This window comes from Antechinus flavipes, chromosome 4 (genome assembly GCF_016432865.1).
Source record: "Antechinus flavipes isolate AdamAnt ecotype Samford, QLD, Australia chromosome 4, AdamAnt_v2, whole genome shotgun sequence".
Taxonomy (NCBI): Eukaryota; Metazoa; Chordata; class Mammalia; order Dasyuromorphia; family Dasyuridae; genus Antechinus; species Antechinus flavipes.
The window spans coordinates 284796797-284824006 of NC_067401.1; the positions used below are offsets into that span (position 1 = coordinate 284796797).

At 34.3% G+C, this 27210-nt stretch overlaps 1 protein-coding gene across 1 annotated transcript in view; it reads left to right on the forward strand.

The window, feature by feature from the left end:
• SOBP (sine oculis binding protein homolog) overlaps positions 1 to 27210 on the forward strand; it is a 220402-nt gene that overhangs the window by 38987 nt on the left and 154205 nt on the right. Inside the window, exon 4 of the mRNA XM_051997486.1 lies at positions 17556 to 17707. Within this exon, the coding sequence (XP_051853446.1) occupies positions 17556 to 17707 (152 nt within the window). The remainder of the gene's footprint in view (positions 1 to 17555; positions 17708 to 27210) is intronic.

Sequence of the window (27210 nt, forward strand, 5' to 3'; positions counted from 1 at the left end):
AAACTTTTATGATGGGGAACTATAAAAACTTGACTTGATTTCTGGAACTAGCTTGAGTAGTCTCTAGGGTCAAGGAGAGGTACAGCTCAAGAAAGTTCATAAAAACCCCATGGCAGTAGCAGTGTTTTTGTAATTGATTAGGAATACAGAAAGATCGAGGGAGAGAAAAATCATTTTAACTTGTGTATTATTTGAACAAAAAGTAGTTTTATGAGTAAAGAAAGGTTTTATGAGTTTTGTGAGTAATTTTCTGGTTAGCTCATCTGTCTTCCCTCTTTGGAATATTTCTCAAATCTCAGTCCCCTCTTCCCAAATGCAATTCCACTTTATCTAAAGTTCTTAACGTAGCCATTTAAATAAATGACACAAAAGTTGAATTGACCTTACAATTACATATTTGGTTGTTATCAACATTATGTGATCTCTTCCTTTCCTCTTTCTACCTCCCATACCAAATTTTTCTGCTTTGTCATCTGTCTATGAGGCAATGTATCATATGAATTACATTTACATGTAATACAATATATATAATAAGGCAGATCTTCATTTTAGTTGACAAACATTAAGTGCCTTTTATGTGTAAGATATTGTAATAGGCTCTAAGGATACAAAGAAAAAAGACAAGACAGTTTTTCCCTCAAGGAGTTTACATTCTATATGGAAATACAACATACACATAGCTAAGTAAATACAAAGTATACATAAAATTAGTTATACAAATAATTTCAAAAGGGAGAGGGTACTAATAACTGGTGGTAATTGTGAAGGATCAGAAAAAGCCTATATAGAAGTGGATATCAATGCTGTGTTTTGAAGGAAGTTAGAGATGCTAAGAGGTGGAGGTGAGGTGGGAGTGTATTCCATATCCAATATCCTAATTCCATAACCTAAGCAAAGGCCTGGAGGCAGTGGATGGAATAGTTATGTATGGGGAACAACCAGATACATAGTTTGACTTTGACAGAAAACATGGGAAAGGGAGTATTATGAAATATGAAAGAGCGGAGGACATATTGTACAAAGTTTTAAATGCTAGCTAGAAGAGTTTATATTTTTTACTCTATCAATAGGGAGATATTTTAATATGAGGTTTATATAAACAAATTTTTTGTTTTAGAAATATTATTTTGGTAGCTGTGTAGAATTTGGTAAAGATTAACATTTTCTCTCATAACTAATTTATCCTTAGGCTGCTCAACTGTGGAAAAAGAGCTGTCCATAAAGATCTGTTGATCTCTCTTCTTCTCTTTTCCCCAAATTAAAAAAAAAAGGCGCTTCTTACTATAGAAGAAGAGAAGAGCTTGGAAGAAGGGAGACATACAGGAAGCTTGGAGAAAGTTCATGAAAGGGGATGAAAGCTTGAATTAAAATGTTAGCTATGTGAGTGAAAGCATGAAAAGTGTAGATTTGAAATCAACTTTGAAACTATGATGAGGGAAGGAGAAAAAAGAACCAAAGTTATTTTCAAAGTTATGAGCATAGATGCCTGGAAGGATGATGGTACCCTCAACAGAAATCATGATATTTGAGGACAGATGATTTTTTTGGGAAAAGATAATGAATTCTATTTTATATTTGTTAATTTTGAGATCTTTGGAGAACAGATTTAGATCTTGAAAGCCAAATTCCTCATTTTATATATAAGGAAAATGAGGTCCAGAGAGATTAAATTACTTCTTGGAGTCATACAGATAGTTAACATTAAAGACAGTATTTGAGCCTACACTTTACTATTTCTAAGTCCAGTACTATAACCACTGTGTGAAATTGCCATTCTATAGCAGATTATGGAGATGGTGATCAGGCAGTTGGTGAGATGGGAGAAGAGGGTAGAAGAGAGATTTGAATGAATACATAAATTTGGAAATCATTAACACAGATATGATAATTTAACACATTAGAGTTGGTGATATCATGAAAGAATACAAGAGGGCTAAAGTTGAGGACAATGGGGACTAACAGGACTTGGTTAGCTTCAGATTGGCTTTAAATATTGCATCAAATCTATTACCTATGTGATCATGAACAATTCGTATAATTTCCCTGAATCCCAATATTCTCATCTTAAAAACTGGATAATAAAATCTACTTCCCAGGATTCTAGGGAAACTCAAATAAAATAATATATGTAAAATGCATTTCAAATTTTCAAGTGCTATAAATGTCTTTTAGCACAATAGGGCTTTGGAGCCTGTAGGCCTGTATTCTAAGAGCTAGGAACTTTTGGTAGATTTTTTTTGCGCTTTGGGGGCCTTACTTGTCTCATCTGTAAAATGAGATATTTGAACCAGGTGACCTTTGAGATTTCTTCCTATTCTTCTGTGTTTTTTCTTAACAGAAAATCTGTGATTTTTAAATTTCATAAGCAAGATTATTAAGTTCAAATAAAGGACTTTTAGACCTTTGTGACCAGCTGCCTGATACTAAGGTAATTATGAAGGCCGAAATTATCAACAATATACATTCAATAAAGGTTCAGCTCAGGGATGTCCTGATTATGGTGAATGATTACTCTTACTGGAATTCTTAGAATTATTCTGAAAGTACCTCTACATCAGTATCCAGAAAAACTTCATCAATCTCCTTTATCTTTCAGAGTAAGCATTTCTTACAATGCATTTCTATTTTTTCTTATCTTTAACAGAATCAAAAGATTGTAATTTGACATCAATAACATGATCAAATAGTAAAATGGCCTTATTTATGATCCTATAATCCTGTGAGCCAGTTATTATCTGTGTCTGAAATTATACCATTAAGGCCATTCTCTTGGGTTAAAGGTTTTGTTTCTTATTGCAATTCAAGTAAGAGATCATACAATAGATTATACCAATTGTTCATACTTTGGAGTCGACTGGTTTATCACATCCCTCCTGAAAAGGAGAACTCAACTTGAGAGTAGATTTGGAACAGTGAACAAGAAGGAATTTGGGAGATTTTTTAATTCCCAAAATAGGAGAAAAGTTTAGAAAGGGGAATGCACTATAAATAAGCCCATTTTTCCAGTTTTCATGGTATTGTTGTGAGGTTTAACAGGATTACTGTGAGGATCACAATAAATAATATATGTAAAACATCTTGCAATTTTTAAAGCTCTATATGAATTATTATTGTTTCTCAATCTTTGACCTTGAACTTAAAACAAATATAGTTCAATCCCAACTTATGATAAGATTATAGGCTAAAAACTTCATTTGTAAATAAATCAGTTGTTTGAAATTTGGAGTACCCTTTTCCATGGAAATACTGTTATAATTGGTGATTAGTTTCTCAGGCAAACTCTGTCATTCATTTCATAGTGTTGCTGAACTATAGTTATAATAATCCTAAACTAAGTTATTAGTCTTGGGAGTAGGAGGTTGTACGTTGAGAGAGAAAGGAAGAGGGAAAGAAAAAATAATTATATACCTTTTCTGGGTATAGGGTTAGTTCCAGACAAAATTTTGATATAGGTGAAATTTATCTTTAGGATTGTATTTGTGCTTTTTTTGACCTCACAATTTCCGTCTCTCTAAGCACTGAGACTCTAGGTCCCTAATCAGTACAATCTAGACCTTCATCATTTCATTCAGGCTTGCCTTATTCCCTTAAGTGCTCATCCATTAGATTGTCAGCATTTTGAGGGAAGGGACTTTCATTTGCCTTTTTTTTTTTTGGTTTCTACAGAGCTTAGTATAGTATCTGAAACATGGAATGTGCTTAATAAATTTTTATTGATTTCTTCTACAAAATCACTGATATTTCAATAGTGCTGTACTTATATCACCTCCATTGAGCTTCATTACAATCTTCTGAGATAGCTGGTAAAATTATCTCCTCTTTGAAAAAATAGAAGTTCAGAGATGTCAAATGACTGTTACATTGTTACATAGGTCCATCTATATGTAACAAAGGTTGGATTCAAACACAGATCTTTCTGATTACGTGTCCAACATTTTTCACCACCTCTTTCTCCCAAAGTGTTCCATGCCCCCAGGTTTCCTATTTCACTTTCTCTCAATTGAATTTCCTATTCCCTTAGTGTGGATGATCTAAGCTAAGAGGAACAGAATCTGATTGCACTAATTTACAGTAAAGTGTGAATGACATAGTTTTTGACATTCATAAGCTCATTTGCATCTTTAAAAGAGTAGACTTAAATACTCTGATGAATTTCTAACTGATGGAATTTCAGGCAGTGTAAGTTATTCCTACTTTTCATAGCTTTTTTCCTTTCTCTACATCTGAACCCAGAAAGAACAAGTCTCAAAATCAAGGCCTCCAGAATCAGGGGGAGACGGGGAGTGTTTGTTATTTGCCGTGATGGACCATTTATAAAGTCAGATGTTTTGGAGTTAGGTACAGTCTGGATTGGAGGAAGAAAAAGGAAAGGTTTCTCCTAGTTGTGTTTTTCAAAATCTAGTTATTTGGATTATAGATTTAAAATCCTAGAAAGTTAGAGTTCAAAGCAGCCTTGATGATAATTCAATTCTTTCATTTCACAAACAAAAAACTGAGGCCCAAGAAATTTAAGTAATTTAAACAACAGATAACAGAAAATACACTAGAATTCAAGTTGCTTAATTCTGGCTATCTGATCTACCAGCCAATGCTTCTAATAGGTTGTGTTCAGGGAAGACTAATATCTTGGGAGTGAGGGCTGCTGAGCCCTTTACAAGGTTGCTTTCCATATTTGGTGTTTACCTGATCCACCTAACTTTCACCTGTGGCTGCAAGAAGCTGTAGTATGCACAATGGTCACACCCTAGTAATCAGATTGAGGGTAACCAAGGAATCTCAAACCCTAAAGTAAGTTTTTTGGGGGTCCTACCCCAAGCACATGAAGACTTTCCCTAATGGAATGGATGGATTAGAACAATTTGTTCCCAAGTTCGTGAAGGTGGGGGAAGTAGATGCTGTGGAGCACTTAGAGCTTGGTTAGACATCAAAAATCCCAAGGTCATCCACTGAATCTCAAGTAATCACCAGTCATCTCGACTCTGTCCTGCCACTAGACAGTGATGACTCTGGAAGAGAGAATGAGGCCAAAGGCTTCATGCAATGCTGCCTCGCTTAAATCCAATTTACGTTTATCATTTTACCATTTCTATACATCTCAAAGCCCTGTGATATGATATATACATACATCTGATTATCATCTTTCTCATTCCTTGTGGTCACCAAAATGACTTTGAACTTATTATAAACTGCTTGTTGGGGAGAACACAGATAAGATAGGATTTTCAAGAGCTCGTGAAAGATTACTAAGGGGTTAAGGTAGTAATGCATAATAACATATAATGGGTATTTAATAAATATTGACTGAATAAATATTTAAATGGATGTGTGGGAATAGAAAGAACAGGAGTGTTCCTTATTTTTCTAAGACTTTCCATCTCTGGAATTAATCCAGACTTTCCAGAAATTAAATGCAGCATCAAGAAATTAATAAATTATTGGCCCAAAGCAAGTGAAACAGATAAACTGAGAGATAATATTGGCTCTTAATGCAGGCCTTGTCTCTTCTTTCTAACCTCTAGTCTTATTAGAAATTTGGAGAAGTGGTGTACTGGCATGTAGAGTATATAAGTAAAGAGGAAGAACCTAGGATTTCTTTATTTTTTTTCCTGTCTTTATGCATCTGGTTTTCCTTTTCTGCTTTTCTTCTATTTATCTTCATGTTTCTCTTTTCCTCAAGTATAGTTTGTTTATATTAGGTGTTAGACATAGATAACAACCTTGGTTTGCTAGAATAGGATATGTTTTTAACCTTCTTGCTCCATGCTCACTAGAGCAGGGATCTTAATTTTAAAAAATATTTTTAATCATAGACCCCTCTAATAGTTTGATGAAGTTCATAGACTTGTCAGAATAATGTTTTAAAGTACATTACTAGCAAAATACATAGGATTGAAAAGAAAACCAGTTATACTGAAATATAATTATCAATATATATATTTTTAAAGTTCACAGATCCCAGGTTAAGGACCCTGCACTAGAGAAAGGACCTCAATGTGAAATCTTGTGAGGTTCCTGCCAAATAAGGTGCTGAAGGCAACTGATTATTTATCAAAAGTTATAGTATTTAAAGAGAGAAGTTAAACTATAGTTTTTTGGACCTCCTTGTGATGACAGCATGAGGTAGGGTTTGAACCATTTGGACTTGGTATTCTAGTGCTTAGTTATCAGAATTTCCCTCAGAAAAGTTGAAATGGAACTGCACTTGACATTTGAGTTAACTGTTCTCACCTCTGAATTTATGTTGGAGTAAAATCTAAATTCAAAAGCCATAAATTCATTCATTAACATTTATTAAGCACTTATTCTATGTAAGGCACTGTCCTGGGGAGAAATACAAAGTTTAAATTAGACACAGTACATTCCCTAGTGTAGCTTATGCTCTAATAGTATTAACAGTCCTCAGTGATTACCTATATACATACATGTATGCATATAGACATATAAACACACACATATATAGCTGGTATCCTATCATCTGTCCATCTCATTTCTTGTATTTACCAAAATGACAGCTGTAGTTTTTTTCAGCTAGAATTATACAAATATATCCTCTTCTGTTCACTTATGGACTCGGGAGTGTGTGTGTGTGTGTGTGTGTGTGTGTGTGTGTGTGTGTTTTCATTTTCATTTTTTATTCCTATTATGTAAGTCAGGGAAAAACCTTTTTGAAAAGGAATAGAGCTAGCATCATTTCCTTGGTCCTACCAAGGAGGTACCTGATTTGGGGCATACCAAGGCAGTACATACTAATAATGAATATGAGGTTGTTATCCTTTATCCCCAGAAAGACAGTGACCAGAAGGAAGAGATATAGGTGAACAAAGACTCTGATGACTCCTTGAGGAACTTTTTTGGATGTGGATTGAAATCCTAAGTAATGAACCCTAAATTCTAAAGACCATCAACTGGAATGGATTTTCTTTCAATTCCTGATTGTGTTCAATGATTAAAGTCTGATCTGGAGTTTTTCCTTGGTCTTCTGTGCATAATTGGAAATAATCTTGTCCTTTAGAAGACTAGGAATAATTTTTGGTTACTCAACTAATTGATGTTTTCACTAGAAACAGAAATGGTCCATCCTGCTAAAAGGGAATGAGCATTGGACTTGAGCTCCTGGGTTGAGCTCTAGGAATGACACACAGTAGATTTCTAATTCTAGAAAATTGAAGTCTAGAGATATGCTGTGATTTATCAAAAGTCATACAAATAGAAAATGGCAGAGCTGGGATTCCATGCCAGATCCTCTAACTCCCAGTTCAGTGTGTTTATCTCAATAGCGATGCTATCCCATAATGAGAAACTCTACTTGACCTATCCCTATTTTCCTTACTTAGTTATATTCAAGGCAGGGCTGGTAGTGATTGAGGTGGTAAAATACAATTTTGTATTAATAACTTTCCAGTGGGTTCTGCTCAAACTATATCACCAATGGCTCCATTTAACTCATTCCCATGTTTCATAGCTTTTATGTATCTCTGGATGTGAATCAACCTGCAAAGCAGGCTAAATTAGGGAGTCAGGACGAGAATGAAAAGAGCTATCTTGGACAAAAGGGAATGTTTTTAGTCAGTGTTTCACTATACTTGGGCCACCTTGAAACGGGGAGCCTTAAAATATGCTGCTGCGCCTAGTTTTTTAGGATGATTAAAATATGATTTTGCTTCTTCATCTGTAAAATGGGTAGGGAGCACTAGATCAGAAATTCCTAACTTTTTTTGGTGTATGGATCTCACTGGCAGTCTGGTTTTAAAATATAGTAAAATAAAGTTCAGAGATTACAAAGGAAACCAATTATATTGAGATGCAGTCATTTAAAAAACATTTATAGACCTCCCAGATTAAGAACCCCTGGGATAAAGGGCTAAGACTCTCTTGCATTCTGAGTTCTATAATACAATGAAATATAGCTATTTCTTTTACATCATGGGGGTGAGAGGCAAGCACAGATTGAAAAATCCACAAGATTTTTTTGACTCTCCCTTAATACCAGAGAAGAAATCTGAATTATTATGGTATTTAAAAGGTAAAATTGATATTATACAATATTATCCATATATGTTATACATTTCTGAGTTTCTAAAATTTTCTGTGCCATTTATTGGCTTTTGTGGATTGTTCTGTTTTGTGGGTTTTCTTCCTTCCTTCCCAATGTATAAAATGTTTCATAGTCATAGCCTCCCACCTCTGCAAAGAAACACCCTCCATGGATTTCTAAGAGCACATGATTCCTTTAAATTCTGTAGAGAGAGTCCTGAGAACAATTCCTGATTTTTCTGGAACATAGGCTCTGTACCTCAGCATACTATGAAATTCAGAAGGATAGGATTTCAGCAGTCACAGACTTTTAGAGTCACCATTATTTTTGACAGACAACAAAATTCAGAAGATGAAATGACTATCCCAGATAGAGAGCAAGATACAAGAATATCACCAATGTTGTCTTGAATTTATAAAGCATAGGGGCACTTAGTTGGTGCAGTGGACAGAGAACCAGTCCTGAAATCAGGACTCAGATACTTAACACTTCCTACCTGTATGGCTCTGGCCCACTTAATCCCAATTACCTCAGCAAAAACAAAACAAAACAAAAATACCCTGAATTTATAAAGCATCTTACCATCACCAAGATTATTAGTAATTCAACACATTCTCAAAAATGTATAAAGTCATACTATGCATCGAGAATATAAAGTCAAAAATAAAAACAATGTTTGACCTCAAGAAGCCTACATGATATTATGGAAAATAAAACATATATAGATAAGTGAAATGGTACACATACAAAGTAAATACAAAGTTATTTTGTGGTTGGGAGAGCAGAAACAACTGGGGAAGTTCCCGAAAGGCATTTCGTAGAAGGTGACACTTGAGTTAAGCATTGAAGGGAGTTAAAAGACTATAATAGGTAGAGATGAAGAGGGCAAGGATTCAAGGCATGGAGTATGCTCAGTGTAAACAGAAAGAAAATGGGAAGTGAAATACTGATATGAGGAATTGGTATGAGGAATTTTTTTTCCAGTTTTTAATGCAGAAGGTATGAAAAGGACTAATGTGAAATCATTCTGGAATCATAGGTTGGAGACAGATTGTGAAGGACTTTCAATGACAAGCGGAGGAATTTGTTATTTTATCCTTGGGGTAAGAGGGAGCCACTGAAGCTTCTTGAAAAAGGAAATAAAGTTGTCAGATTTGTAATTTAGAAATATCATTTTAGTAGTTATATGGAGGATGAGTGAGTGGGTGAGGTCAAATAGTGGATGCAGAGAAACCAATTAGGAGGCAATTACAATAGGGGGGAGAGGAGGTATTGAAATTCTGAACTTGACTTGTAGCTAGTGAATGGAAAGAAGAGGACAACTGAAAGAGATTATACATTATTATACTTGTTTTCTGTGGATTATTCTCTTTTTTAAACTTAACAGCATTTTATTTTTTCCAATTACATGTAAAGATAGTTTTCAAAATTTTGAGTTCCAAATTTTTTCTCCTTCTCTCCCTTACCCCTCCCCTTCCCAAGACAGCAAGCAATTTGATATAGGTTATACATGTGTAATCATTTTAAACATAATTTTATATTAGTCATCTTGTGAAAGAAAAATCAGAACTAAAGGGAAAAAACCATAAGAAAGAAAAAATAACAACAATAAAGAAAATGGTATGCTTGGATCTGCATTTCATCTCCATAATTCTCTCTCTGGATGTAGCTGTCATTTTTCATCATAAGTCTATTACAATTGTCATGGGTCACTCTATGCATTATTCTCTTTTCAATAGTAAGAATGGGTTTGGATTCATCTATTCATATTCTTTTGCTTCGTCCTTCATAACAGATAACATAAATTAACAAGACACAGAGAGCTGGAGCTTTGACAGTAGAATGAAAATAAACTTAACTGACCCACTCCAAGGTCAAATCTATGGTCACTTTAAAGACAATATGGCATAGTGAAAAGAACATTGATCTTGGCATCAGAACAACTGGGTTTAAATCCTGGCTTTGCCATTTACTCTTAGACAATCTACTTCATCTCTCTGATCTTCCCTTTCCTCATATATAAATGGAAATAATACTTGCATAACCTAACTCACAGAATAATTGTAAAGAAAATGCTCTGTTTACTTTAAAGGTCTTTGCTGATTGGAAGAGCCTGTCTCTTTGTCTCATGGAATTATTCATCAATTTTTCTTTAAAAAAAAAAAAGGCATTCTTTGTGATTTCTCTGTCCTTTGTGCTGTTCTTATTTCTCAGTGTTCCATTGCCACATTAGAGCACCTGACATACTGCTTTGTATAGGGTAGTTGCTCAATAAATATTTATTCTGGTCTGATTTAACCGGCACTTTTGCCACCATTGGCCCTTGTGCCATGGTTTCTTTTTATTTAGCTTGCATTTGACCTTGGCTCACTAAAACTATTTACCGAAGGCAGAATTGTGAGGTGGAACATGCTCAACTACCCACATTCTCACAATTTACTCTTTGTGCCTTCTTCCTGCCCTCTAAGCATTTGGTTTCTTAACATTCTGCCCATTCCCCTAGCTCTAAAAAGACCTTTGGGGAAAATCTGATAAATTAATTTATATTAAAGTATAAATCATCATCAATAAATATATAATAACTCCATTTTGTAATTTACAAATTTACTTTATAACCATTCACTTTTTGGATGATGGGAAGATGGTGTTTTTTCATTTTAACAAAGGATAAGAAACTATCCAGATGCCCTTCAACAACAGCAACAAATGGTGCAATGGATAGAGCACTGGTCCTGAAGTCAGGAAGACTTATTTTTCTGAGTTCAAATCTGGCCTCAGAAATTTACTAGTTGAACAAATCATTTAACCCTGTTTGCCCCAGTTTCCTCATCTATAAAATGATCAGGAGGACGAAAGGCAAACCACCCTAGTATCTTTGCCAAGAAAGCTCCAAAGGGAGTCATGAGAAGTTGGATATGAGTGAGCAATAACAAATAAACCTTAAGTTAAAGTAAGGAATTTTGAATTGTGGAATTGGATCAGAGGTTCAAATCTGAATCATGTCCTAAGTGAACTTGGAAAAAGTAAAATTTCCTTACTGGGTCTCAGTTTCTTCATCTATAAAATGAGAGAGTTCTCAGGTCCCTTCCCCCAAGGTTTCATTCAAATGCTGATTGAGACATTTTCTTGAAAGAAAATCCCTACAGGTAGTGACCTAGGTAAAAGGCTGTATATTTATGTTCTACTGTCATCTATTGTTCATACAATGGAATAGCGCTGTTGCTGGTATTGTGACTGTACTAGTGTCAAGGAACACCATTCTGTTTCCCATAGTTATGCTACTGAACTTCATATAAAAGATTATAAATAATAATAGTTGTAATAATAATGACATTAACTAACAATTATATACCTCATATACAAATATAACCTTAAAGTTGCAAAGCATTTCACCTACATTATCTCTTAAGTGTTTATATGTTTTATAAACAGATGACTGAATAAATTATTGGACTTGGATCATGATTCTGACTAGTCACTTCATGTCAAACATGGCTCATAGATTATGCTAATGCAAGTCAGATGTGGGGCATTCAGCAGGTCCAATTTTCCCAGGCATAGAGTTATTAAAGGCATGCTTTGAAGACCTCAAATATGGTTCCCTCCCAATCAATCAATCAAAAAAATATTTACTAAACATTCCACTTTAACATTTTATTCAAAGGCATGTTGACATTTTAAATTTGAATTTCGACTTCATTTATTTACTCATTCATTTATTCCTTAATTGAGGAATTCCTTAATTTATTAAACTCATCCTGCTAAATTGTGGGAGAGATACAAAATTTACAGAGTCAGAATCTTGGCCTTTATCCAGCTTCCAGTCTAGGATTGGAAAAAACACAAATACAGATAAATATAATATATAATAATCCATGATAAGTTTTGCAAGTCTCTAAAGAAAAAAGGTACGCCAAGTATCTGCCTTTTGGATGAGATCATCATCTCTGTGATTCACCAGACAAAAACCCCTTTCCCTGGTCACCACTACCTTATATGTATTGGCAGTTCTGTTTCTCTCATTTTGTCTCCCTATTGTTTGGCATAGTGCCTGGAAAAAAAGTAAAGGCTTACTAAATGATTTTTCATTCATTCATTAGTTCATTCATTTATTGATTCAAAAAACTCCTGTGTGATGCTGCAGAAGAAAGAATGTTACTTGTGGAAAGTGGGGGAGAAGGAATCCAGGAAAGCCTCATAGGGGAGGTGGCATTTGAATTGGGCTTGGATAGGAATTTAACTGGGAAAAAAGTGGGATTTGATATTGCGAGCACAGAAGAGACCACAGTTGAAGTATGGAGAAGGAAGAGTGCAGGGCATGTTGTTGGAAGAGAAAATTGTTCAGTTTGGTTGGAGTATAGAGTATGGGAGGAATTGAAATAGGAAGAAAACTGGAAAGGTAAGATGGCTCTCATTCATGAAGTGCCTTAAACCTCTGGATAAGGAATTTGAACCTTACTGGTCATTGAAGTTTTTTTGAATAAAAGAATAAGAATCACATTTCTATATAAGAAAGCTGTTAAGAAGAATCAGAAGATTCAGCAAATGGGGTCAAGAGGACATATTAGGAGGCTCTTATAATGGTTCAGGAGAGTTTATCAGAATGTCAGTGGGTAATGTACTGCTCAGGTCACAGAATATGTGAGTGACAATTCTCAGTTTCTTACAGATGAGAAAAGTTCTTATCTTATTAATATCTTTGTTTTCCTTCGTACAGATTAATACAGTATCTCAGTCTTCTTTTATCTTATTCAGTTCCTAATTAGAATTGAAGGCATAGGATTGGAATAGCTGGTTTGGTCGATAGAGACCTGGGTCTATAGACAGGAAGTCCTAAGTTAAAATACATCCTCAAATACTTCCTAATTGTGTGATCCTGGGCAAATCATGTAACCTCTGCATCAGTTTCCTTAGATATAAAAAATGATGATAATAATAGCACCCACCTCTCAGGATTCTTACAATGGTCAAATGAGATAATACTTTGTAGAATGTTTAGCACAGTGCCTGGTAATAGTAAGTAATTATTAATGTCAGCTATTATCATCATTACTATGAGTTATTGTTTAATGTGAAAAATGGCCCAGGAACCCTGTCAATTATTCCTGCTGTATATTTCTAGATCACTGTCAGTCATGCAGAAGTTCCTGGAGGGCCACCACTATCAGGGGTCTTGTAGTTTTTTTGAACTAAATAATCTCCAAAAAGATTAAAAGGAAAATTTAATATCAGATCCTAAGCTACTATGTCTGCCTTCAAGCATGGCTGCAGAAAGCTAGATTGAAATGAATCTTGTTTCACTCTATTGAGGATGATCAAGACTACAACCAAAACTGCCTTGTAAATTATTTTAAAAGGTCATTTGGCTTTCAAAAATATTATTCAAATTCACTCATCCTATATGTCGTTAGAGAAGATAAGCATCTCCTGTGGCAAATATTTTTTGAGTTTCCCCACAGACACAAATTCTCATGGAAATCCAAAAGGAAGAGGAAAAAGAGACAGGGTATTTTCATTTTCTTTTCCATAGTAGAAAGCTAACTGACTGCTTTCTACCATGACCAACTATTTTCTTTCAGTATCTGATAGCATAGAACAGTTTTCATTTTTATAACTTCCCCAATCCAGAAAGATGCCTCATTATCCATGCTCTTCTTTAGAAAACCCAGATAAGATTTTAGAAACAGCCTCAAGATTTCATACACAAGTGACATAATTTTATTAGACCTCCATCAAAATGAAGAAAATGTTCATAGCATCAGAGAATCTTAGTGCCAGAAGGAATTTTAAAATTGTGGAAGCAAGAATCTTTCTTCTTGGGAGGAAGCAGTTCTCCTGACAAGTGGTTACCCCAGCCGCTTGTGTGGAGAACTTACCACTTACTATCCTAAATTTGGATAATTACAAGGTTATTATTTCTTATATTTAGTTGAAATCCGCTTATCTAAATTTTATTACTGAGTCCTATTTCTGCTCCACCCAGAGCTTTGCAAACTGGTATTTGAAAATGACAATCATGACCCACCTAAGTCTTTTCTCTGGAACTGAATCAGAATAAAATATTGGTCAGAAATATTGGTCATAATTTATTTAAATTTCTCTTTTTGGAGATTTAAAGTAGGAAAAGTTTTTTTAGTGCTTTAAATATGAGACTGAAAAAAAAAGAAAAAAAATCTTAAACATTCTGCCTAATTAAGACCTAGAGAGGTGGCAAAATTTTGGATGATTACTTGAAGCATCCTTTAGACTGATGCATATTTAGTTATTATAAAGTGATAATTTTTCTTGTTACACAAACTGTTCCCTTTGGGAACGTGACTTAATGTTGTAAACATTAGACATTTGCTACAGTTTTTCCTTACAAAAATATACTGGCTGAAGACCCTAAGCAGTGTAGATCTTAAGTTCAATTTCTGAAGTTGTCTTTGGGAACCCTCCTTCCTACCTTATGTCATTACATAACCTTAAGATATAATTAAAGCTATCATTTTCCCTTTGCTGGAATTTTTTTAGGGGAAGAAAAATGAAAACTATATAGTAAGCTTAAAGTTAGAAAAATTAAGATAATAAAAAGAGCTACTTACCTGAGTAGCTATGTTCATTAATAGTTTGAGCTAATTGTGTAATGGAGACCTCTTGGAAATTCATCAGCTTTAAGTAGTAATGATTTGTATACTTTTTGTGGGGTATAGTGGTGAAGTGGGGTGTAGTTTATTTAATACAAAGACAGCTCAGAGATTGTAAGAGAATTGCATGTCATGTATTCATTGCAAAAATTAATCTGAAAATAAATCACAGCTACTTCTTTGTTTACTAACTGTAGTGTTAATTTACTGAGCCTTGCAGAAGACCAGAATAAATGAGACATCTGAAAAACATTTGCTTGAATTTTTGGAATAAACCTTTTATGAAATTTTTGGAGGATCGATAGTAATTGATAACAGTTTTATGACAGAAAAGATAAAAAGCTGATGAGTGTTTTCCAAGGTGGTGCCTTTCTGAAATTGAATTCAATGAGAAATTTATGGGAATGTCAGCTTATTTATCAAGACAAATGCTAACCATCATTCTTAGAGTTTTCCAACTGCTGAATAAAGAAAAAAAAATTAGACCATTTCTTTGGCTGCATTTTGCTATATTGTCTGTGATGGGGCTTGTTTGCAAAACAATATATTTTTTTAAATGACACCTTCCTTGTTCAATCACTAGACTTATTGTCAGAAAGCATCCCCTTAAGTAGTTTGAGTGAATAATTCTTATATTTAATGATGATGGGATGAGGGGCATGAAGGAGGGAAATGAAACTAAATTCTTGGATCCCAGCAATCCTTCATATGCTCCAGTTTGTGTAAGCCTCAGTACTTGGCCTTCCTGCAATTTTGCCCACTACACTTTTTTCTTCTCATTTCAATTCTGTACTGCTAAATAAATAACAGTGATTCAGAATGCTGTCTTTGGCTTCAAAATCTAGACTTCTTAAAGAGAGAAGTAAGGAATGGAACCTAATTAGTGGAGATATTCTCAAAGTGTGCTTTCCTCACTGAACTGTGATGCCAACTGATTTCCCCAGTTCGATTTTTCCTTTCAGATTTCATCAGCAGTGAGATTATTGCCACTGGATCATTTGTGAAACATTCTGCTCTGCCATCTTTTTTTTTTTTTTTTTTTTTAGGAATCTGAGATTTGAAATGTATTTAATTAATGGGGGAAATTAAAAAATAAAGCAAGGGATGATGTTAGTCATGTTCTTTTGGGAATGAAGACTGGTTATTTAAAAATATTATTACTAAAACTAAATTAAAAAAACCCTCTTCAATCTACTCTAAAGTAAATCAGGGTATTTGGGGAATTTTGTAAGCCATGGATGTTTTGTCTAATATGTAAATGTGTGATATATTTTAAAATATATATGCACATATATAAGACTTTGAACAAGTAAATTATAAAATACAATAAATTTGGAGCACTAAGTTTGAGGCTATGTTTGGTTCCAATTAAAGAAAGGTGTAAGTTATAAAAGAAGTCTGATTAAAAAGAAAAGGTCAGCTTTTTGTCTGTGTGCATTTGATTCATAACCATAAATTGCACCATGTAATTTGTGGAATAAAAACCCATTAAACTGACAATATTTATTCCATTAAGGTGAATAAAATGTAGCATGTAATTCTGAGTTATGATGCTCAAGGAAAAAAAAAGCCATATCGCTGCACTACAAATTAGTTTGCTTCTAATTTTGCAGGCTGCTGACAGCAATGCCTCAAAACAAATCTCTCAGAAGGAAATGAGATGATTGTATGACAGACTCTCTGAACCATGAATGTGTCAACAACTCATGGACCAAGGACTGTTTTAGCAATTAGTCTTTGAGGGGTTTTGCTCAGAAATCAGACAACAGAGAATGCCCTAGATAGCTGGGGATCCTGTGATTGCCGTTCAAGTCCATAGGAAGGGCTCTGATTTAGCCTTTAAAAATGATTCCATATGGGAAGACAAAAGCTGGTTAATAACAGCATGCCTTCTTGTCTACCATCAACTGAGAGGAGGAGAAGAAACTCAAAATCGAACAGAATTTTGTGATATAGAAGTGCTTCACTTGGTAAAGGCAGAAAAGCTTTACCTAGTCCCAACATTCCAGTTTTCTTTTAAACTTAATTTTCATAGACATATAGTCAGGAAATGAAGTTAGAAAAGGATTCTGTAAGGCCACATGACCTCAGTCCTTATGGGCCATATGATCACCACTCTTCCCCTGATGAGAGGAAAACTGATCTGATTAATAGTTGATATTAAATCTAATTTCCATATAGTGAAACCAGTGCCAAAAGGTTGTATTTTTCATAGCTTATTCAGAAAGCCAAGTGTGCATAGAATCTTAATTATTAGAGAGTTCTTATATATCCAGGATGTGACCCCTCAGATCTTCCCCTTTGTTGCTAAATGCAAAGATCTGTCAAAATGCTTCTATTATTGTCATTGGGAATATTGTACATTTGGGTTTGAATATCCACTTGGAAGGAGAATGTTCTCTCAGTTCCTAACAGCTCAAAGATGCACAAGAAGTTAATATTACTCAAAAGCTATGCTGTGTAGATGATGTCTTTTGCATTTGCTGAGGAAATGATGTGGCAGAATATATCAGATCTAAGCAATGCCCGATTAGGAATGGGGTTACTTTGTAAGCTTCATTAATTTTGAGGCTAGTTTCAAGGAGCAGAGGGAGGTATCTTAAACGGAGCTAACCTCCCCCTTCCCTAGGACCGTCGGCAGCTTTTTTGTCATGCTCTGTTTTGTATGCAAGCCATCTCCTCCAGCAACCTAGGAGCATGAAAATCTCCTAAAAAAGTCCAGGAGCCATCCTGCACTATTAGAAAATTGTGATACTATAGTATCCATATGCCCCCATTCACTTTTGTTAAGGGGAGTGTGTGTGTGTGTGTGTGTGTGTGTGTGTGTGTGTGTGTGTAAGTCTGATGGGTTGTTTGCTTTTGATGTCAACATTTTTCTTATACTTTTGTTATAGAAGATGATGTGTCAAATGTACAAATAATGTGTGCCTGGTGCCAGAAAGTGGGAATCAAGCGATATTCCCTGAGTATGGGAAGTGAGGTGAAAAGCTTCTGCAGTGAGAAGTGCTTTGCAGCTTGCCGAAGAGCATACTTCAAGAGGAACAAGGTAAGAGAACTATAGAGAAAACCATAGCATTGCCACAGGCCAGGTTTAAATCATGAGCTTAATATGCTAGTGTGTGTTAGTTTCTGAAAATATTTGTGTACTTTTTTGGGTCTCTCTCTCTCTCTCTCTCTCTCTCTCTCTCTCTCTCTCTCTCTCTCTCTCTCTCTCTCTCTCTCTCTCTCCTTTTCCTTTCCTCCTTCCCTTCTTTCCTTTCCTGCTCTTGCTCTTCCTCTTGTTCACGCTCTCTCTCATTTTAAACTTTATTGGTAAGCAATCTTTATTAACTTGTCCCTCACTTTCTGCCTTGTTGTTTGAGTCATATGAGGATGGATGAACTTGATGAGGACAAAATAAGTAGATACCATAAAATAGATCAGAATACTATTTTGACAGAAGATATCCTGTATATATAAAAATAGTCCATGAAGAGTCCCCATGCAGAATAAGGCATTAGGTTCCTAAGCTATGCAGTTATGCCTTTTGTCTATAATTTAATGCATTCCCAGATGGGAACATTTTACTTCTTTCTAATTTCTGACTCACTGATTTCATACTTGAGGTTTGATGGACATGCCCCATGCTTCCATCATAGTAAGAGCCATTCTAATCATTATTAAACATTTTAATATTGTTACATCATGAAATATTTTCATGATATATGCATTTGGATTCCCAAAGCAAAATAACCATAAAATAGAAAAAAAAAGATAGCCCAGGACAGAAAAATGCATTGTTAGAATATTTTAAACTACTGTTTATGCGAAATTGAATGCATGGTTTTTCTATTACCACACACATACATACATACACACACAAATACAAACACAAACAACCTAATTTCTGAGTCTTTGAAGAACTATGGCATTTTGCCACTAATTACTGAAAGATACTGCAAGCTCTTGATTGTTTTCTATTGATCTATAAAGCCTTCTTAATTTATAAAATCTTCCACATTTTGCTAAGCATTGTCATTTCCATAATTCAGGATCAAATTCTGTCCTTTAAAAAAATTAAAGAAATCTCCTTTTTGTAATCCTGAATTTCTCATTATGGGATCACTCCCTTTTAAGGAACTTCACTGTAGCAAAATATCACCCTCCTTTGCCAATTTGGGTCACATAATTCTGCCCCAAAACATAATGCTTAAAGAATTGGGCTGCATATGTCCAATGAATAGAGTTTTCCTAGATATCTTTGAGATCAGGCTCATACAATAGAGAGGCTAATAAAGAAATCCATTAGAGTCTCCTTTCAAAACTCAATAGAGTGAATTTCTGTCCTTTGGCAGAAGTCAGTGAGGGGTTAAGAGATCTAGGGAGAGAAATGCTCTTTTACATTCACTTATAATATGGAAAAAAGTGATTTCCTGTAAGTAGTTAACAAGTCAAATAGTATTTATTAAGTACTTATTACGTGCCAGGCACTGTGCTAAGTACTGGGGATATAAACACACACACACACACACACACACACACACACACACACACACACACACAAAATCAAAAACAGTCCTCAAGGAGCTTACAATCTAATGGGGAGACAAGATGCTAATAACTTTGTGATATAGACTTAAATATACTTTGGAGAAATCATGGTTCTTATTGGTCATTGTTAAGAATGTTATGGTGAAAATAGTAGGAATCACCCCATTTCTTTTTCTCTATATGACCAGATTCTCCATAGCAAAATATTATTTATGCCATTCAAAGAGATCACCACAGAACTTTTTTTTTTCTTTCGGCAAATCTGAAAGGCTCTGGGTAGTATTCTGAATCTTGGTGTACTGCTTGAGACAAATTGCATGGATGAGAATAGGCAGGAAAAATGAGATTAGCAAGATACTAGAAACTTACATGGATGTCTCCACCAACAGCTTGTTTTACTTCAGCTATTTAAATTTTTTGGAGGAAAAGCAATATATATTTTTTGGCAGAATGTCACAGGGCATTATCACTAGCAATGATAAGATTTAGATTAAGATTTAGCATAGATCTTAATTCATCTTTCATATCCTGTGTGCTTGATTGATGGTGAACTGTGATGAATATGAAAAGTACTATTTAGCATATTTGTAGAAATACTATGGAATTAGGACAAATACTAGTAGGGATAGGCAGGTACTGATGTCTTATTCCTGGCAAGTAGTGATTAGTGTAGGTCTTTAAAATCAAAGCAAAAGCCAGGAACTATCTTGATTTTCTTCTAATCCAGTGACCTGTCAAAGGATTCTCCGAGTTTAGCAGCACAAAATACTTGTCTTTTCTATGATCTTAATGCTTATTTATGTATTCCAAAAGTAATAATACTCTATACCTTCTCATTTTGCACATTGAGGAATAAGCTGGTCACATATCACATGCTGGATTCATTTTTTTTAAACAGCGTTATCTCTGCAACAATATAGCATTGCGTTACAGTAAATATGTACAGCTGCTGCATTTCTGTTAACTGAGAGGGCTCTGTGGTCATTTGATTTAAGGCTTGGGTTTCCTAATGGATTGTATTAGACACTGTTCCTTGTTCTGTCGTTTCTAAGAAGTGCTGTAATAAGCTCTGGGGCTTCCCTCTATTGAAACAATAGCAGATAGAGCACTTAAATCTTGTATCACTTTCAAAAGTTGAAAAGAAGACCCTATTATGATTGCACATTTTCTCAATTTTTAAACCAGTGGGGGAGGAGCAAAATTCTTTCACATAAATAGAAAAGAAACATTGAGAAAAAAGGGAAAAAACCAACTTTACATATAGAATAAGATTTTGTCTTACATGTTATATAGATAAAGCATGTGAAATTAAACATGTTGTAAATTACGATTCACAAAGATGGACGATTTCCAGCTTGATGGCTTGGTAGGATCTAAAAAAATGAGGTCTCCAATTTGAACCTAAATTATACACAGAATTTCACTAAGAAAAATTCTACTAGAAAAGGTAGCTAATTAAGAGCCAGATTTTTCAGCTGACCTCAGTTTTGTGTATGAACAACACCTGCATTTGTGAATGTAAATTGGACAGCTGTTCCTGCAGCTACCCACCATGCTTTTCATAAATACTTAGTTATATGGGCAAAAGCTGATTTTCTGAGCAGAAAAATTCACTCAAAACAAAGGCCAACTGAAAATTCACTGAACCTTTTTTAGTTCCTTTTTTTTTCTTATTGAGCAATTTAGAGAATATATATATATATGCATATATATCTAGAATATGGAATAAATTCTATACTTTCTAGAATGTAGAATATATATATAAAGTACTTATATATCTATATATCTATATGCTGCCTATAATATATGATATATATGTTGTATGTATGTATCTTTTTATATATATTTACACACATATACACAAGCTAATGCAGATTGGTAACAAGTTAAATCTTTACTGCATTGGTATTTGGAGGTGATAGTGTTACCTATTTTCATATCCCCTTTCTTGTGACATTACTGAGATGATTTAGGGTTTGGAGTTGTTTGGTTTATCACAAATGTTCAGGCTGTATCCTACATGCTTATTTAAATACTTTGCTAATATGGGCCCAAGAATCACAGCTGCATATAGTTAAGAATTTAATTACTAGCTCACACATTTCAGGATATTGGATCTTTAAAAAAGGCTGTATTGATTCATAATTTCATTATGTAGAATCTGAATTCCTAAATGGTTCCACTGATGACTTAGTTTTGGAGACTGTGGTTCAATGAAACAATTAAACCTTTGTGAATGCCCCGTTTGTTGGGTGGGGAAGAGTTAGCATTAAGTATACATGGGTGTCAATTTTATTATGTGCATTTATTGGACATATACAAGGGACAGAATTTCTTTTTTAAAAATTGGCCATAAATAGAAAAGAACCTAGAAAAGCTTCCAACTGGGTCTTGTTGTTAGATTTATTTCAGCTTGATATTTCAACTTATTTCACTTTTACATGAAATATTGAAACTATTGCTTAGTTTTATTTGGTAGGTGCACCTTATCACCTGTTTTCTTTCCAACATCATCACTAAACACTAAGTAGTTCTGTCTCTGACAGTTATCTCCCAGAATCCTTTGTCCCTTTGCAAAGAAAAGAGGCACACATTATTTGGGTTCAAAGGCAGCAGAAATTTTCAAACATCCTGTTACTGGTTTGTATAACTGCACCCTTAAGAAAACTGACTAGAAAAAAGTTTGTATTTTTATTGTCGTTTGAGTTAATTTCCACAAACACAATCCCCCAAGTTATAAACTCAAAGAAAATAGTTGCTTGAGTCATGAAGGATGATTGTTCAATTTTTTGTATCAATAATTTGATAACTTCTCTCAGTTTAAAAATTACTATGCTTTCTGACCCTTTTCTAGTTTCTCCTACTGTCTGGAGGCAGAATACATTGCTACCTCTTTGATAAGTAGACCATCATATCATGATTTTCTTTTCTCAGAAATCAATTCATCAATTCAATTAAGATCAATTCACTATTGGAAAAAAGTGAATTCAATTCAATTCGCTTTTAGCTTTCTTTTCTCAGCTGGCCATCATAGTAAGAAAAATAGGTGGCTATTAAACAGCTGGATTGAAGCTCAATGGGAGCAACTTGACATATTTAAAAAATTTTTCTTTCAAGTGTTTGGAAATTTTCAAGCATTTGCAAATGACACCATATAAGTATGGCTATAATTGTAATAATTGTTAGCATAAATTTACCTACTACATACAATATGTTAAATAACTCTTTCTAATACTTTCAAATTGTGTATAAAAAATAAAAACTAGTCATGAATATGAAGTAGAATAATAAATCTAGAGAAGTCATCTTTGGAAGAACACATTTCTAATTAATCTATGTCATCATATTGCTTATTTGGAGCTACATTGTAGCTAGATGTGGAATATTGCTCTTTGATATTAAAACTGAAAACTTAATGGGCAAAGTTTTCTTCATTTCAGGCTTAATTATACAACCTAGCAGTGCAGAAGAAATATTTAACGATCTCCCAGTTAAGGCAATGAGTAATGACAAAAATCTGTCTGCTGCCTTTTTTCCTCTAACACCTGCAAAATTTAATTTGCAAAATGACTATCATTCATATAAGTTTGGAAAATGGCTTCAAAAGATTAGACACAATTAATGTCCCCTGACATTCAAAAGCTCAAACTACCAGCCCCATTTTGGCTTTTTGTTCTAAAGAAAGCTTTGCCACATTTATAAATGCTTTTAGGGAGTCAATATTTTTCCTTTTGATTTACCTTGTTTTAATTAGATGCCTGTTGAGGTTGCAGTGAATGATGGTGGTCATTCTGGCTGTCCTGTTAGGATAGTATTATTTTGTCTTTGCAGATGCTTTGGGAACTTTCATTAAAGCTAGTGGGTTGTCTTGCTTTTTAGTATGGAGGTTGCTGTATGGGGTCTTAGTCCTATAAAATAAGCCAGTGTCACAATTCCCTGTTGGTTATAGCAAACAAAGAAGTTCTTAGGAGGTTTTAGTGTGGGGGGGTAAGCATTACAAATCCACCTGCTTTCTCATTCTCTGGTGTGTTGAAATATTTAATGGAATATTGATAACTCCTACAAATGGCCAACTGGGATAAGCAATAGCAGAAGTATATGATGGGACTATAACTTTGTAAGCACGTTTTTGTTGGAAAGACAAAAATTTTAGTCCAAGATATGAGACTCAAGAGACCCTGAAGATACTTGGAAGTTTTGGAGGAAAAATATGCAGAATCTTGAGAATTTTCCTACCTATATCAGGAGTGAGATAAAGATAGAGTGCTAAATTGGGGCCAAAAGATTGTTAATTACTTTGTTTTTCCTAGGGTTCATTTTTTATTTTTCTTTTGATATATAGAATATTTTTATTTTTTAAATTACTTTTTTTCCAATTATCAAGTGTTAGTTTTTTTCTATTTTACTCTCCCCCCTTCCTCTACCTCCATGGAAGGGTGGGGGTAGAAAACCACAAAATCCTTTTAATCAATAAGTAATCAAAGAAGACATTCCCATATTGTCCATGTCCAAAAACATTTTCTCATTATGGCTATTAGTCCATTGCCTCTGTGTTAGGAAGTGGGTAGCATTATTTATCACCATTCTTCTGATACTCATTGATCAGATCCCACTAATATATGATACTCAGTGCATTGATCAAAGTTCTTAAATCTTTCAAAATTGCTTTTACAATCTTGATATTCTAGTATAAATAGTTATATTTTCTTTTAATGGAAATGAAACCTAACATCATACAAATTCCACCACCACCCAGAATAGATTTAAAATACCAAACATGATTTTGAAGGTTAAAATTTAAAGAAAAGAGGATGACTGAAAACCCAAATCAATTCTAGTACCAATCTGTGTTAAAGATTCATTTATGGTTGGTTATGTTGGAGTGGGAGTATGGTAATGGCAGCAGGCTCTGAAACCTGAATGGGGTCACCATGGGATGCCTAGTGGCTGTTGGCACATGTGTAGGCTCATTAGCTTTCAGGCACAGTAGGTATCTTACCAACCATCTGTGGCTATTTAGTGCCATAAATTGAAATTGTTTTTTTTTTTTCTTCCTCTCTCTTCTGATTGGCCAGGGTTTATCCAATCTATCTAAAAGGCAGGTTTCTCTTTGCCCTTAAACAGTGTCAGGTTGCATCAGCCACATTGTATGCTGGTCAGTATTGTGTAGGTTGATGAATGTGCTTGTTTGGGGTTCATGGTCTGGCTGTCTGTTTGGGTAGTAGGAATTTCAGTCAAACAAATTGCCAGGAAGAAATCTAATTATCTGATGTGTCCTCTTTCTTCTTCCAGACACCTGCACTGCCACATCTCTCACCTTGCCAGTAACAGGGTTTTCATTTGCATACCAACTGTGCAACAAAAGAATTATATAATCATTCCTTTCCATATTCTTTTCACATTAAAAGATGAGTTGAGTTAATCCAAAAGAAACCTGTTCCATCTGATTTAAAAGAGGTGTGATCACACCTTAGTAATGAGTACCAGAGAAAGGAGAAGGCACAGATTTTATGTGTGGGGCAACCTTTTTAGAATGACCAAGGAAGAAATAATGTCCTATGGGGGAGGGGGGTGAGGGTGAGCTTTGCAGAGTAATCAAGGAAGAAACAATGTCCTGTTTCACTGTGATTATTTTCCTGTAGTTATTTTCTATTTGATCAGACAGCTTTGTTAAAAAAAATGTTGAATGCTTAGTTGAATGCCCTTCTGGAGAGGGGCAGGTGGTGTGCTTTTAGGTGCTTTAGAGATTTTGGTATAATAAACTTGAAGATTTACATCTAGGCTATTTATTCCATCACTTCCTAAGATTCAGATCCACCATGACTGTATCTAAAAAAAAATCCCTTCAGAAAATTAATCTATAACTCATTTACACATGTATGCCTTTGTGTATTTTCTCTTATATTGTTTCTGGACTGACAATGCAAACAAGCAAGTAGTATATAAACTGTTCCTTTGGTCCTGTGTCCCTTTGCTTTCAGATTAATATCCAACAAATAATAGGATGCTGCAGTTTTCCACTGTGTCTATTTCATCAGTGGAAACTCACAAGAGGGAAAATGCCCTTTGTTGTAATCCATACCCAAGATGGATCTGCAAACAGTACAATCAAATATTTCCCAGTTGCTTTTGAGGGTTATACATCAGCTTTCTATATCTTCTGTAAATACAGGTAGGAGACTTGTAGTCCTGTAAGCATTAGGAGGGAGATCAATTGGTCAGTGAATCCAGCAAAGATGTTTGCAACTGTGCTGCATTTCACTATAAATACTCCTGTTAAATGGAGTTCTTAAATAAAGACAATTTCAGAGGATAGAGAAAGTCAGTATTCCCACATTACAATCTAACAGAATTTATATTATCTCTTCATTGCTAAGGGACAGGTGGCCAGATTTATTCTTTAGAGGCTTAGTAGCTTGCTTCTACCACCAGGTATTTGAGAGAATTTGGCCCAAGGAAACAAAATTCCCAAAGTGTTACTTTAGTAGGATGATTTTTATACTACGAATTTTAAAAAAGAGTAAAACTTATTTAAAGAACTGACTTTTCTCAAAAATTAGGATACTTAAGCTGACAAGTAGTATCATTATGAGTCATCTGCAAAATGAAAAATTAAAAGGGAAAGAAGATCTGTTTGTGGCTAAATCCTCAAAATGTTAAATCTCTTAGTACTAGAGAGCCCTTATTAATCTTTCCATGGTGGAACGTAGCTCATTAGTCCACTGTAGTTAAGGGTTCACAAAAGGGCAGTTCCCATAATAAATTCAGACACTAATGAATTTTCTGTTTAATTCATTTTTTTACTAGAACAAAACATAAGGTTAGTGAATATGTAATACTCCTCCTATTCCCATGTGCTTTATTAGACTGATTTAAAAAAAATTTGTAGGCATATTGTATGTTGTACATTTGCTGCTATAAATAAATAGAAATTTATTTTTAAAATATGTGGTTGCATTTGATTGGAGAAAAGACATCTTTAACTTTTAATAAATTGACTTTTTTTAAAAAATAAAAGCATCTGAATTGATGAAATTAGTTTAAAATTGGTTTTCTCTTTTATTATTGCATTTCTCTTTTAGACTCCAACAAATAGCTGTTGCTAGTTAACCCTTCTAGCTATCTGACTTTTTTTCCTTTGCAAAAGTGGATTAGGTTTGCTGAATTTTCCTCTGTAGGAATAATGAGTTTGAATTGATAAAACAACAACAATAACAATAACATTTGTAGGCCTTGCAAAGTGTTTTATTTATATTATCTTCTTTGAATCAACCATGGAACCTTTAAAATTGGTGTCATTAGGTTCCTTCTTAGTGAAAGTCATTAGTAGCTTCTTGCCTCAAGGAGTTTACATTCTATAGGGGGATATAACATGCTAACTTTATGTGTGCATATACACATAATGGTTTGAGGGGGAAGAAAGTGTTAAATAAGGAGTAGGAAAACAAATAACAGAAATTCAGAATTGAAAGGGACTTCAGAGGTCATCTTGAACAACCCATGAAGGAAATGGGAGAAAGGGAAGAAATAAACATTTATATATCACCTACTATATGTCACGCACTGGAAAGAAAGAAAACAAGTATTTATTTATTTTAAAATTTTATTTGTTTTTTGTCTTTGCTGTTTTTAATTTCTTAATTTTTTCCAATTATACATAAAGTTAGTTTTCAACATCTATTTTTGTAAAATTTTGATTTATCTTCCCTCTCCCCTTCCCAAGATATCAAGCAATCTGGAATAGGTTATACATGTGTAAACATCTTAAACATATTGACATATCAGTCATGTTGTGAAAGAAAAATCAGAACAAAAGGGAAAGGAAAATAAAAACCATGAAAAAGAAAAACAAGTGAAAATACTTAGATGTGCATTTAGTCTCCATAGTTCTTTTTCTAACATTTTGACATTTGCCATCATATTGGAATTGTTTTGGATCACTGTATTGCTGAGAAGAGCTGTCTGTCATAGTGGATCATCACACAATTTTGCTATTATTATGTAAAATGTTCTCTTGGT